General features: G+C 32.2%; 2 protein-coding genes across 4 annotated transcripts; one reads left to right on the top strand and one right to left on the bottom strand.

Annotated features, from left to right (window-relative positions):
- The first annotated feature begins 758 nt into the window (after nucleotides 1–758).
- LOC109191806 (transcription factor bHLH66-like) lies at nucleotides 759–4,886 on the top strand. Of its 2 annotated transcripts, XM_019342482.1 has the most exons (8): nucleotides 759–1,473; nucleotides 1,567–1,659; nucleotides 1,752–1,931; nucleotides 2,044–2,109; nucleotides 3,062–3,127; nucleotides 3,333–3,401; nucleotides 4,035–4,064; nucleotides 4,104–4,886. In XM_019342482.1, the coding sequence occupies exons 1-8, from the start codon at nucleotides 907–909 to the stop codon at nucleotides 4,446–4,448; spliced, it is 1,416 nt and encodes a 471-aa protein (XP_019198027.1). In that variant the 5' UTR covers nucleotides 759–906; the 3' UTR covers nucleotides 4,449–4,886. The 2 variants fall into 2 exon arrangements, with proteins under 2 accessions (XP_019198027.1, XP_019198026.1); XM_019342481.1 differs by having other exon boundaries at nucleotides 4,035–4,886.
- Nucleotides 4,887–12,404: 7,518 nt separating this feature from the next.
- Nucleotides 12,405–13,890, bottom strand: LOC109191807. Of its 2 annotated transcripts, XM_019342484.1 has the most exons (4): nucleotides 13,649–13,890; nucleotides 13,370–13,507; nucleotides 13,193–13,268; nucleotides 12,405–12,785 (listed from the first exon to the last, which is right to left on the bottom strand). In XM_019342484.1, exons 1-4 carry the CDS (start codon nucleotides 13,730–13,732, stop codon nucleotides 12,778–12,780), a joined length of 306 nt encoding a protein of 101 aa, XP_019198029.1. In that variant the 5' UTR covers nucleotides 13,733–13,890; the 3' UTR covers nucleotides 12,405–12,777. The 2 variants fall into 2 exon arrangements, with proteins under 2 accessions (XP_019198029.1, XP_019198028.1); XM_019342483.1 differs by lacking the exon at nucleotides 12,405–12,785 and having other exon boundaries at nucleotides 12,976–13,268.
- Between the last annotated feature and the right edge of the window lie 1,314 nt (nucleotides 13,891–15,204).

Here is a 15,204-nt window from a genome sequence, read left to right as displayed (position 1 = left end):
TTGTCACACTATGTTAAATTTTGATAATGTTAACATTTGTAAGGTTAAGGAATTTAGAATTTCAAAATGTATGTTATATGTGTTAAGTTTAATAGAGCAACTTGTAAAGGTTAAAATAGGACTAACCGACTAAGCTTATTAGTTTTAAGTTGTATCTAGCATATCTTATCCGGAGGATCCCACTAGTAGCATATTGTTGTGCAATATTAGATCTTTAATTCGACAGGTCTTTTTGTATTTAATTGAGTTTCACACACCGGAAGATAGTGCTTAATTGAGTTTCACACACCTACAGATACACCTGAAGACAGTGATAAAGTATTCTCTTGATTGTATAGGCCATGGGGTCTTAAGTTCCTAACGTTGGGGACCAAACACACTACTTCACTCATAACTAAGAGATAAAAAAAAAAAAATACGGTTATAACTGATGGACTGAGTCATCAATATGGGTATAAATAACTTAGAGACCAAATATACTACCTTTTGCTTTTAACTATCTTTTCATATTTAAGTGCGCCAAATAGAGCTATGTATCGTATACTTCCAAATTCTACTCCTTCAATTTTATTTTCTGATTAGTAATCAAGGATAAATTATTTTTTTTTAATATGAATCTTAAAAAAGTGTTTACATACCAAATTTGAGAAAGAGTTTGTATAATGTTTTTTTTGGTAGTACGGTGTGGAATTAAGCTTCGCAGGTTCCCCTTTACATTTGACTATTTGAGTACAAATCGATACATCAAGCCATATTGTTCATTTCCATATCATGATAAATTCATCTCATATTAGTTGAAACCAAACGCTCCTCTAGTCTTCCTAGTCCACCTCTATCCTCAACCCTATAAATTCTCAGGTAAGCCAAACCCTTATTCTCATATATTCTCTCTCTTAACATATAGATATGAAGCAATCAACGAACTCACTCATATACCAGCAACAATACCAACACACATCCGAACAATCTCAGATGAACTCCGTACAGGATTTCCAAGTCGTCGCCGGCGCCGGCGGCGGAGCAACTCAACACCACATTTCTTCCTCCCTCTTCGACTCCACGGCCGCGTCTAGCACCGATTTCCTCGAACACTTTCTCTCTTCCGTCCCTTCCTCGTCTCCTTGGCCTGACCTAACAAAATCTCATTCCCCCTGGGACTCCCATCACCTCACCTCTCCGCCGCTGCTACCTAACCCTAACTCCGCCGTCGATGATCACGCTTACCACTTCGACGACCAGTCAACAGCTCTCTTGGCCTCCAAGCTCCGCCAACACCAGATCAACGGCGACGACGGCGGCGGCTGTAGCTCCTCAGCAGCCAAGGCACTGCTGCTTCAACAGCATCTCTTGCTGTCGAGAGGATTTTCAGGCACCGGACTGAGGTCCCCGACGGGACGGGTTGGAGACAACGGCCTTCTCGGGATGCCGTTGAGCTTACGGAACGGGGACCAAAACGAAGCCATTGAAAATCCAGTAAGATCGATATTTCATATTTACTCCGATCCACGCATACTAATTGAATGGTGATTAGAGTGAATTTAGCGGTTCATCGACGATTAATTGCAGGTAAGCGACTGCTCCGTTCAGCCTGTCTATAATGGCTTCACTGGATCTCTCGGTCAAACTTCCTCTCATCCTCACCATTTCAACCATCCTCAGGTGAACAATGTACAAAAATCATTACAAAAATGATAGAAAATGACGTTATTGTAATTTCAACTGAGTGAATATTTCCGTTCAATTAAATACAGGGCGGATCGATGCAAGCTCACAATTTCGGTGCTCCAGCACCATCGCCGATGAACCAACCACCGGCGGCCACCGCTAGCGGCTCAACTGGCGGTGCAGGAACGGCCCCAGTTCAGCCGAAGCAGCAGAGAGTCAGGGCCCGTAGAGGACAAGCCACTGATCCTCACAGTATCGCAGAGCGAGTGCGGACAATTCGCAGTAGCAATAATATTTTAAATAATTTTTATTTTTTTTGTTTTTGGATTTTTCTGGTATTCTGATCCCATTATTTTCGGAATTATTGTTTCTGTGCAGTTACGGAGAGAGAGAATTGCAGAGAGAATGAAGGCTCTGCAGGAGCTTGTACCCAATGCCAATAAGGTAATTTCATTACTCCCCGGGCAATTAATTGATTTTTCATCATACTAATTGATTTTTCATCATACTAATTGATTTTTCATCATACATAATATGTCCGTAATTAGAATCTAATTAATCATAATTAGTTCCATTAAAGTTAAAACTGATGATTAATGGCAATTGTAATCCGTAACTGCTCATAATTTGCGCTATAATTGCTCTCCCCCACCTTTTCCAAACGATATATTCCATGTGCTTGTTTTATTGGTAGAAATAGATCAGTTTCTCTGACACGTGTCTGCATTTAGCGAGTATACATAGGACTTATGTACACCTGCGAGTATGGTTTCATTTGTACTCTCGTCCTTCGTCCTTTAATGTGAAGCTGGAGAGCACACCCGAGAGAGCATGATAACAATTCTCAAATCATATCATAGAGTCATAGACCCGATTAATTTTTATGTGTAAATTTAATGAAATTGCGTTACATAGTCTAATATTTTTACCCATTTATTTTGTTAATTAATGTTATTCTCTTTTCGTAATATATTTAACAAATTAATGGTAGGAAAATTTTTATTTTATAGAATTATTACATTATTTTATGTTTATTGAATTTAAATAAAGTATTTGATACAGAAAAATTTATTATGCCTTAATTGTGTATATATTAGTTGGTAGGTTCTAAATTTGACTCTCTATGAGAGTAAACATTTTTTGTTGGATTTGTCTATTGATCAATTAATTATGAACCAGGTTGATTTATTTATAATGGCTTTCTTAAAATCAAAGTAGTAGGAGAGAAGTCGAAAATATCTAAAACAGCATGGTGCTCGCTGGCATGCTAGAACTTCCTGATAATAAAATTTAAATATTTATTTTATAATCTTTGTTATTAATTATTAATTATTAATGATGGAGATGAATGAAAGTAGATATTTTATGTGTGAGCTAACGTGGGGTGGAATGACAGACTGACAAGGCTTCAATGCTGGATGAGATCATCGACTATCTCAAATTCCTCCAGCTCCAAGTCAAGGTATTAATTATTTTTTAAAAAAATAGTTTGATTTAAATAATGAAAGAGGATGTTTCCTTTTGACATATAAACATATTGTAATGTGAGAAATCATATTCAATTAGTTGGTGAATATGGATTTTAATTATTTTTGAAAGAAATACTTTTAGTCATTGTTTATATGCATTATTCTAAAATCTTACGATTTTTTCTCTACGTGTTTCAGGTTCTGAGCATGAGCAGACTGGGCGGGGCTGCAACTGTTTCTCCCCTAGTTACTGATATGTCCTCTGAGGTACGTTCCCACTTACACTTTACTGTTTTTTTTTTTTTTTTTTTTTTTTTTTGGAAATCCTTTACTGTTTTTTTTTAGTTTCAAGAACATCATCAATTATGTTGATTAAGATTTTTACTTGATATAACACTTTTACAAGGAACACGTAAAATTTTCATTTATTTATGTTTTTAAAAATTTTTACTATTTCTATTAGCTGTGATTGAAGTTATTTTAATTTAGGCATAATTTACAGTATTATTATTAATAATATTGGTTTGAATCTGTGAAGTAAAATAGAGTCAAGAAAGGTATTGCACGTGGAACTATAGTTGAGGAACAAACCATCCCTAACCTCCATGTTTGTCCCTCGTAAAACATCGCAAAACGACAAATAGATAAAGTTTCACGCATGCCCAGTTGGTCTCCCTTCTTATTTTTGTTTTTGTTTTTTTTTTTTTTTTTTTGTTATTTGGTGTTGTACTGTTGTTGTTATTATTATTCTTTAGACTTTGGTATAGAGTAGTGTTAAATCTTGAAATTAATTACTTTATTTTTAAAGTAATATAAATTAGTTACTGTATTTGATTGTAGAAACTTTACATCCAAAAAAAATATTATTATTGAAAAGTAGGAATTGTTGTTTTTGTATAGGGAGGAGGTGATTGTTTACAAGGGAATGGAGGAGGGAGGAGCAGCAAACTTAACCGGGGGGCGGAAGCGGCATCATCATCATCTAACAACGAGGGCATGGCGATGACGATGACGGAGCAGCAGGTGGCAAAGCTGATGGAGGAGGACATGGGCTCCGCCATGCAATACCTCCAAGGGAAAGGCCTTTGCCTCATGCCCATCTCCTTGGCCACCGCTATTTCTACCGCCACTTGTCACTCCAGGAACACACTCTTCGGCGGCGGCTCAACCACCAACGCCGCTGAAGCCGCCGGTGTGCCATCTTCTCCTAGCTTTTCAGCTTTGACCGTCCAGTCAGCTACCACGATGGGTAACGGCGCCATTGATCTCTCCGTCAAAGACGCTGCTTCCGTTTCTAAACCTTCATCTTCTTAACGGCGTTGACTGTTTCCTTTGATTTTTCCGGAGAAAATGCGGTAGAAAACGTGGGACAACTAGAGGGAATCTCTTCACTCTTCAGTTTTAGAGTTATTAACGGCCGTCAACTCTACGCGTATTCTGGTAGACTCTAACTACACAGATGCCACTCACCTCTCGTCTTTAAAATACATGTTTTTAAGTAATTTAACCAGAATCATCCTCTTTTTATTTCTTTAATCCGAATATTCCTTATATTTCAATACATGGACTTGAAAATAGTATTTTGTAAGTCTTTGTTTAAGGGCATCATACATTATTATGTGACTCTTTGCTTTAGTATCAGAAATGAAAGACAAAAAAAAAAAAAAAAAAAAAAGAAATTGTAAACAAGACTCTGATTCTATGTAATGATGAGCTATAGTGATGTTATTTACGAGTAAAAATGATGGAATGACTTTTAATTATAAGCAGTATTGTCACAAATTATTAATCCTTTTATTTTAATAATTAGTCATTTACAAAGTACAAATTAATACTTTCCATGTGTCATTATTTTAACCCATAATATAATTAACTAATTTATGAGAGTTAAATAATATAATAAAAATTAATGCTGAGTCAAAAGTGAATAAAGAAATACTAATTATTAAAAAAAATGAAAGTATCATATCTGTTTATATAAACTACTTATAATATTAATTACTCATTTGTTATTATTATTTTGTTTATTTGAAAAATCCTGGATGGCTATTGCACATAATTTGTGATTCTCACAGTTGACTAAGGAGGATTGATAAGATCGCAATATAATCATTACGGTGAAAAAAAAAAAAAAGTAAAACCATTTAAGAATGGTTGTATTGATATCCATTTTGTATTACATTGTGCATATATACATATCCTTACTTTGATTAGGTTACGTTAATTTTACTAGCTCTTGCGACAATCAAAATTGACTTAAATCAATAACCTTATCGTTTAGGACAAATACAAATTAACTTCGTAACTTGTTTTTTTTCTTTAATTTGGGCACATCGCTTTAGTGTTACCAAAACAAAAGTTTGTGATTCCAAAGCTTTCTAATTGCCCCCAAGTTAGAAAAGAGATCATTGTCATTACTAACTTATTTAGGTTTGATATTCTGTAAGAATTACTCTCAACTTTTATCATTTTATGTTTTTATTTCGACACATTATTAACTCACAATAGATTACCCACAACTTAATTTTAAACTTTATAAACGGAGTCACATATCCAAGGGTCCAAAAAATTTCTTATCGCACATGTATCTTTCAACTACCCCACTTAGTTATCTTCTTACACGACTGAATATCAATATTTCATTAATTAAAAGAAAATAAGTTTATCCTCTTCTAAAAAATACTTGATGTGTTTCCTTTTTTCTTTTACTATAATTTTTTTTTCATATTCATTTACAAATTACAATCCAATAACAGACTCATTTTGAACTTCTTCAAAGCAAATATTGTCTTTTAGATTTTAAAGTTTCTCTAGACTTAATATTTAAATTGTTCGAGATTGATTGATTGAATAATAATCAAATTAAATTCAAAATTTCATTGAAACAAATTTATATAATTTGGATCGTTTACCATCCTAATATCATGTATATTGAAATTTTAAATATATATATATATTTTTTTGAAACAGAAATTTAAATATGTTTAATTATTTTTAGTAAACTAATTATTTACCTACATCATAAATTGAATGATTATGGGAGAATGCTCAAAGTTAATATAGTAAATATTGTCTTTTTTGTTGCGGCCGTCAAAATTGAAGTATTCAAATTCCAATGTGTTGTTGTGTTGGAGTGCAATCCCCAAAAACACGTTTTGTTAATTACTTGATTAAGATAGCCTAATCCCCAGGCCACTATTTTCACTTTAATTTCAAAGCTCGATGCGAATGTCTTTCAGAATTTCATAATTTTTATATATATATATTCCGTTAACTTCTCCGTCGTTGCTTATGTCGGCAGCCAAACCCCACCACCCCCATGCTATTGGAAAAGTCTTATCACTATTAATTTCACAACAATGTCATGTATATATGTTAGGTTTTTTTTTTTTTTTTTTTTTTTTTTTTTTTTTTTTTTTTTAATTTTTACGTCAATTATTAAAGTGACGTAAAAAATACCGCGTATGTCAGATCAAATTATATATGTAGGTTCAACAATCAACATTTATATTATCATATATACATTCTTCCAAAAGGCTGAACCCCAACCCTAAGGGCCCCCCACATCCCGGCCCGACAGAGCATTTGGGAGGATGTAAATATTATCATATATACATTGGTTATACATAAAATTGACGTACAACCAATTAGAAATATGCATATCGTAATTCATATTTTGAAAACATTAAAAATGTTGTAAAATTAAGGAATGTGATATTGTACTCATAGAAATATGAGTTACATACGATATGGATATCACTGTGTTTCAATATCGTAACTCATATTTCGAACACATTAAAAGTATCGTAAATATCAAAGGATGTAAACTCATAGAAACTCATAGTAGTATCTTTGTAAAAATGATAAATATGGTGTTGTAGTTTGACATCTTTATAATACTCAATCTTTTCTTTTAAAAAAAAAATTAACATAATATAAACTTGTGAATGTATGTGTAAAAATGTTTTTTTTTTTTTAATTTTAAAATAAAAGGTAGTGACATTTTAAAAATAAAATGGTAATTATTTATATTACGGAGTAATATATAAGATAACTTTTTGACGTTGTACGATTGTTCTCTATATACCTAATTAAGTAATTAATTAAAATTGAAAAAAAAAAAGAAGAAGAAGCAATTGAAATAATTTTAAAGTAGAAATTATGTGCAAATCATATAGTTAGTATTGAAGAAGTGAATTTATTAGCCTTTGACTAACCTCTATGAAATGACTACATCTGTCCATCTAAATGGAATGGTATGGACAACTGGACAAGTACATAATTCCAAATTTAATCAGATGGGAAAAATGTGTTGCAGTATAGTGGTATAGTCAAAGCCAATTACTCTAAAACTTCTATCTAACGTCAACTAATTAATGATTACTAATCCAAACGAGTAACTGAAGTGGCAAATGAACTTCTTTGTGAGGATGATTCTAAGGATAATTTGAGTTCGATTTCAATAAGTGAAAATTCTTTTAGACCAACTCCCATGCCTTCTGGAGCAAACGATGATTAGTTGGGTAGACCCGGACCGTAAAACAGATAGAGAGAGAACACTTTAGACCAGCTCTCATGTATCCTGGAGCAAACGCAAATTAATTGGATAGACCCGGATCGTAAAACAGACAGAGAGAGAACACTGAACACCTCTGAATGGTTTACAAAAAAAAAAAAAAAACTAATTAATGATGATTAAAATAACTTTTTTTTTTTTAAATGATGACTAAATGACATTTCTTTAGGTCTTTGACCTATGTTATATGTCTGTTTATGGTTGTCATTTCAACCATTCTTATTTTACTAGTTAAATATCACTCATTGCACAATTTAATAAATATTCGTTAAGAAAAAATAATTAGTTATTTAACAAAAATCTATCTCTAAATCTATAATAAGAGTCAATTATGTTAGTTTTTAATTGTATTCAAAAAAAAATGTTAGTCTTTAATTGAAATGAACATTGTGTTGATAGTATAAGTTGTATTAAGTGTTTGTTCTTTGTGTTATTTGTGTTGTGCCTTTGCATTTTGTTTTTCAATTTTACTCTTTACATTTTTTTGACCTTTATTATAACATTAGTCCTTAACTGAAAATAAAAAATATGTTAGTGATATAAGTGATATTAAATATTTTTATTTGGATTTTAAAAAAAAAAAATTATTTGGTACTTTTTGCGTTATACATTTATAATTTCTTACCAATAATATCACTAATATTTTTTTTTTCCTTTTGTTAGTTCTACACTTACTGTATAAAATACAAACACATGCATACGTGTGTATATTTGTTTTCTATAAATATAGTTTAATTTAATAATAATAATTTTTAATTAATGAATAATATGTATCTATTGTCATATAATTTTCTTATTTGAAAATTTAACTCCTTTTTAAAAAAAAACAAACTCCTATTTATTTTTAACTTTTTTTTTTAATTTAAATTTTTACTCTTTAAAAAAAATTTAGTTTTTCATTTGTACCTTTGTATCTTATTTGATGTGAAATATGTGTATCATTGACTTATTGTCAACAAGACATTTCAATTTAATTTATTATGATATCAATATTAAAATATAACTATAATAGAACATATTATAAGAAAAAGCTAATTGCATTTGCTAAAAGATAAATCCTTTTTTTTTTTTGAAATACAATACATACTATGTAGTTCAACACAATTTTTTTTTTTTAAATATGCTAGATAATAATACTCCGGAATAATACTCCGGAGTATTTCTTATAATCAAAAATTAAAATTCTATATTCTAATATTTATAAGATTTATGTGTTTCTATACTTATTTATTTTGGTCGTTTAATTTTACTAGTTTTACTAATTTTTTGTTGTTCACAACGTATAATTATAAACAATAATCCTAAAAATCTTGTATGAAATTTTCATTAAACGAATCCCTTTTTATTTCATAAATAAATACATATTTTTGACTGAGGTCCTTAAGGATTCAGGACCATTGACAGGTACATCATATAATATAAAATGGTTTGTTACATTTTTCTACTATACAGAATTTTTAAATAATAATTTTGCCTAATAATGATATTCCATATATTTTTTTAAAGTAAATCTTTAATGTAACTTTTTCTGATTAATTTTTGTAAATTGGTCTGTCGATCATTAAGATTTAATAAATATGAAATTAAAATATGTAAAATGTAATATAATAAAATAATAATTTAAGAAAATTTGGTAAAGCACGACAAAGTCGATACATTATAGTAAGTATTTTAACAACTGGACCGAAAGGGAAATCACCAAACAACAAGCTTTGATTTTATTTATTTGTCTAGCATTTAATTAAAGAGTTGACTTTAATACTTATCACAACTTTATTTAAAGTGGACTGACTAATATAATCCATAAATAAGATTATTAAATACTAAAGCTTTTGTTAGGTGAAGGAACAAAATGCCCGAAGCTGAGTAGGCTATTTTATCTTACGCAATTTTATAAGCTTTACAAAATTAAAATATAACGGGGCGTTTGGTTGGAAGGAAGGAATTAGGGGGGAAAAGAATTGTAATTCGGTGAGAAAAGAATAAAGTAGGAATTTAAATTACATTGTTTGGTATGAAGAAATAGGGTGATGAGGAATTGAGAGGAAAGAAGTAAATAAATACTAAAATGTCCTTATATAATATTAATATAATAATACTAATGAGGGTAAATTGGTAATTTATAATGAAATTGCAATTCCACAAAGCATGGAATTACAATTCCTAGGGTGGAGGCATGAATTGTAATTCAGCAAAAGGAGGGAATTGCAATTCCCTCCAACCAAACAATGTAATTTCAGATTTCATTGAATTTCAATTCTTTTACAACCAAACTACATTGTACCAAACAGGCCATAAGGTTTCTTTGCCCTTAGGAAAGGAACACACAGATTAATATATGTGTGTGTTTGTGTTAAAATAATAATCAAGGTGATTATACTTTTTAGAAGAAAAAAAAAATCACTTTTGCTTCCTTAACTATGGTACATGTACCAAATTTAGTTATTGACTATTACTGTAATATTTTCAAATTAAGTGCATAACTATACTTGTGCACAAAGTGATTGTTCCCACATTGTGGCTGGTGAGACTCGACACCGAGTCATTGTTTCTAAACTTTATCTATGTGACCAATTAAGCTGTCCTGCCTGTCCATATGGAGGCTTCTACTTTTTATTCTTGAGTTATATAGTTATACAAGTTCAATTTTTTGTGTTTACAGATTAGCGCACCCAGTTGACCAGCTTTGCCTCTCACCTCTTCACTATCAACCTACTCCTAACTCTATGAGGAATTCAAATGGCGTCAAGCAACTCGATGTTCAAGAAGACTTACACCAAAGTCAATAGTTCCAAGTCGGAATCTACAACCAGTTCTAACGCTAGACGTGAGACGCAAGGACCGATAACTAGAAGCCGCACAAGGAGCTTAAGGGTGCTATTGCCCGAACCTCAATCGAACCTCAATCGATCGTCCAGATAATGGCTCGAAGGTTCGAAATAGTCCTACCGTCGCGAGAACAGATACAGTTACTTATGATAATTTTTTTTTTTTTTTTAAAAAAAATTATACTCCGTAATACTTAGGTGAAAAAATGTAATACTCATCCAAGATACGATCTCATAAGAGGGCGTTTGGTTCACGGAATCTTGGATTACCCTAGGTAATAGGATTACCTCCAGGAAGGTAATGTGAGATGTTGGGAATGTAAGATTACCTTTTGTGTTTGGTTTGGATAGTGTAATATAATATTACCTTGTTTGGTTCAAGGTTATATTTTAGGTTATATGGATCAATTTACAATAATGTCCTCAATAATATATATATATATATATATATATATATATATATATATATATATATATATATATATATATATATATATATATATATATATATATATATATATATAATGTGTGTATTTATTTATATGTATGAATGTATATCGATGCTTAAATATTAAAAAAATTAAATATATAAATATACACATATATATTTGATTATATAAACATATATTATTATTATTATTATTATTATTATTATTATTATTATTATTATTATTATTATTATTATTATATAAGGATTAGTTAACAAGGGCAAAGTTGGAATAATTCAAGGTAATCTAAGATTACCTAAAAAATTGGGGGTAATCACATTACCTTGAAACATTACCGCCACATCAGCTTTCAGGTAACATTACCAGGTAATCTTATAACTTGAACCAAACAAGGTAATATAACATTACCAGACTCAGATTACCTAGGTAATCTAAGATGACCTGAACCAAACGCCCCCTAAGAGAATTTGCTACATTACCGCCACATCAGCTTTGAAATAATATAACATTACTAGGTAATCTCATAACTTGAACCGACCTAGGTAATCTCAAATGCCCCATAAGGAAAAGATTTTCAACCTTTGGACAACAACACATTATTGATAGCCATAATCCGACTATGTGAACCTTAATTTCTCTGAATTCCCCACTAATTGTAAGAGAGATCATAAGAGAGATCAAAGAAGTATGAAACAGTGGGCACTTAATGGTGAAGTACAAATCTTGGTCAACCTACCTGAACTCTTCCAATTCCAGTCAGCAATGTGTGTTTCTACCTGTTCAGAGCTTAGAACTATTGAAAAAGGGACATTGAAATGCTTCAAGTAAACACTTCAAAAGGAAAAAAAATAACAAAAGTAGCAAAAATTAAAAATAATTGACAAATTTATGTGGATGATGTTTGATGAAAGCATACTAACAAAAATAAATGTGACTAATTTAGATGGTTTTGGTTGAGTTATTCAGTTTCTGGTTCCTTTCCAGCTCACATTGCACACAACGAGTAATCAAGAAAGTATAAATCCACTACTAAAACACATAAATACATAAGGTAAAATTTTCCTCCCAGCTTATTAGCAAAACCAAGAATTCGTTCAACCTAAGAATATGAAAGCATTTCAGGACCCAAGGAAGCTAATATATAACTGTTTTCGCAATCGAATAGATAAGCCGGACATAAGATATAGCCCTAGAAAGTTGAAACTTAGACATCATTCCATGTATGGCTTTCATTTCGCCTTTACCTTGTTAGTAATTCCATCTTTGCCTTAAAAGTAAATCAAGTAATGAGCTCAGCAATCAATCACATTTCCTGTCCCACACAATGAAACGTATGATTTCATAAACAAGGACAGAGACAGGGGAGGGTAGCAACCAATGTAAATCATATGATTTCTAACAAGTGTATGATTAGAAGTGGCATCTAAAAAATCTGTTGAATTCTCAACTACATAGAAATATGGAATGGAATGAATTTAAATCAGTACACAGTTAAACAACGCAAATGCCATTTCTCAAGAAGCTTATGTTTCATAAGGAAACATAACTGGTCTCAAAATTACATCTACTTTTATTCTTTAATGGAATAAATTATAAATCTCACCTAGCACTGAGACAATTGAGTTCAACTATCCACCAACGTCAAGAGAAGTAGATTCCCCTCATAAGAACTTCCATAGCAATAAAGCAATCTACAACTCCTTGATCTTACTCGAAAGTTTAATGTTGTTCAAAGCAAGGACACCCCACAAATTAACATTTTCACTTGCTTCTTCCTGAAGGGTCATGCTCTAAGCCCCTGCCAAATAGTTCACCCAAGCCAATGAGGCCACCTTTACTTAAGACTCTTTCAAACAATAGTTTACCTAAAAAGAACTACTTTGTATACACAAAGAAAAAAAATGAATGCTCCATAACCAATTAAAAGACAGTCTCATCAACTAAGAATAAAGAATTCAAGCGGTAAACTGGAAAGAACAATAAGATCATAGCAATGCAACAGTAATAACTAATAAGCAACACTTTATTGCATAATAGATCATAAATGTTTTCATTAACCGTAATAATTGTCTATTCTATCACAATGCTATACAAACTTACTAAAGTCCCCCAGTAAAAGCAATATAAAAAGTCAAGCATACTAATATGCATATTAGTATGAACAAGGGGGTTTGAATGTATAAGGCTGTGGGAGTAACAACGGACCTCTCCTTGACTCATTGTCATCCAACAGCCTTTGAACCCTCTTCTTAGCACAGTACTGCCTATCAAAATGTTTCACCTGCACACATAGAGACCAATATAAGTCCTACATCAATGCTAAATAATTTTATTTTTATTTTTGAAAAAAGTTCATAAATTTCTTAAATTTAAAGAACTAACCCAAGTGGGTCGGCATTGCTTCACAAATTCCTCCCTGGATTTCTTGCATTCTACTGGGTACAGCAGGCCGACCGTTGCGATTTCAGTAGCTTTCTTGCCAGATTCTTTCTCCAAGCATGAATAGAACGCATCACGCGCCTTCCGGGTACCCAAGATTTCGTTTACATCAGATTCTTATTCATGGTTTCTTGATTAACGACATAAAAATATACCCACGAGCGCAAAGATAAAAAAGATTTATACTTGAAAATTGGTAAAGCGAGAACAAAGGGTGGGTACCTTGTAGCAAGATAATCGAGCTGCAGAGAGAACATCGGTTTGGATTTTGTCAGAGCCTTGTTGGGCGTAAGCTTCCAACGCCATTGAATTTGAAACGGTGAAGAGAAGAGGAGGGGAACGGAATTGCTTTCAACGAGGTTTTGTGTAATTGTTACTTGTTAGGGCTTAGGCAATTTTGATCCAATCCGCTTCCATCCACGTGGTTTAGTGTAAATTTCAGTGTGGTTAATGGGATATTTGGTTGCAAGAAGAGATTAGGAATAATAGTTAATTCTATTTTTTGTTCTATTTTGTAGTGTATTAGTCCTTTTTTTTTTTTTTAAACATCCATCTTTGATACTAGTATTATTGTATCAGGATCATTTTTTATCGTCCGTCAACAAAATCGTTTAAATAACCTTAAAATTTTTTATCGTCCGTCAACAAAGTCGTTTAAATGACCTTAAATATAAAGACATTTCAATCAACTCAGTTCTAAATGTTAATTTTTTTTTTTCTTTTTTGGCCCTAAATTTATATGTATTTTTTTTTATCAGAATGAGGGGGGTAACCCCGAGAAGCTAAACATTTCTAACACCCATGTTCGCCTGAGTTCTTCTCATGAAAGTCACACCGAGTTTATCTTGATGAATGAGGTCCCACACAGCCGGTGGAGGCGTCGTAAGTATCCGAACACCAAACTGGTGTGTCAAAGCGGTCGTCGCCAACTGATCCGCTACTCTATTTTGCTCACGATACGTATGCTTGAACACCACTTCCTCCAGATTGTTTGCTTCACTCATGCATCTCCGAATGATGTTGTTACATCGAGCAGGCTCATGACGGCTCTTGTTGAGAATCTCCATGACTATCCTCTAATCACCCTCAACCATCAGCTTCTTTGCGCCCAGGTGTGCTGCCAAACGGATGCCTTGCAACACCCCCCACGCTTCTGCTTCCTCTACTTGGCAACGCCCAATGTTGTGGGTGAAACCACCGCGCCAGTCACCATCTGAATTCCTGATAACACCACCACACCCCGCCGCTCCATTTCCTTTGAGGCATCCATCGGTGTTTAGTTTATACCACCCATCCGGATTGTTTTTCCCAAGCAACTGCAGTATCGACCATCTGAGTAACAGCCTTCCCTTGGAACTTACACCTAGCAAAAGCTTCCCGCACTTCCGAGTCATTGCACTTTTGGTCCTTTTTTTTTTTCATAATATCTCTGTTTGTTCTACCATTATTGTGGTATGACCATTTTTTATATTATCATTCGTCAATAAATATGTTTAAATGACATTTTTAAGTATTAATTACTCAAAATTCTTCTCCTTTTTCGGTAATAATTTTGAGTGGTTAATAACGTCATTTTTAATGTCATTTAAATATAGTATTTATTTACGAATGACAAAAAATGGTCATGTCACAATAATGTTAGGACCAATGATAATGTTCTTAAAAAATATATAATTAAACTGGAATAACACATAAATCTAGGACCAAGAAAAGAAAAAAGAAAAAACTTAACTCTTAAAACTGAATATACCAAAAATTTCATTGTATAACTACATTTA

This window comes from Ipomoea nil, unplaced genomic scaffold (assembly GCF_001879475.1).
Source record: "Ipomoea nil cultivar Tokyo-kokei standard unplaced genomic scaffold, Asagao_1.1 scaffold1720, whole genome shotgun sequence".
NCBI lineage: Eukaryota > Viridiplantae > Streptophyta > Magnoliopsida > Solanales > Convolvulaceae > Ipomoea > Ipomoea nil.
Note: the sequence above shows the minus strand (reverse complement) of the source record. Positions and strands in the feature narration are given on the sequence as shown.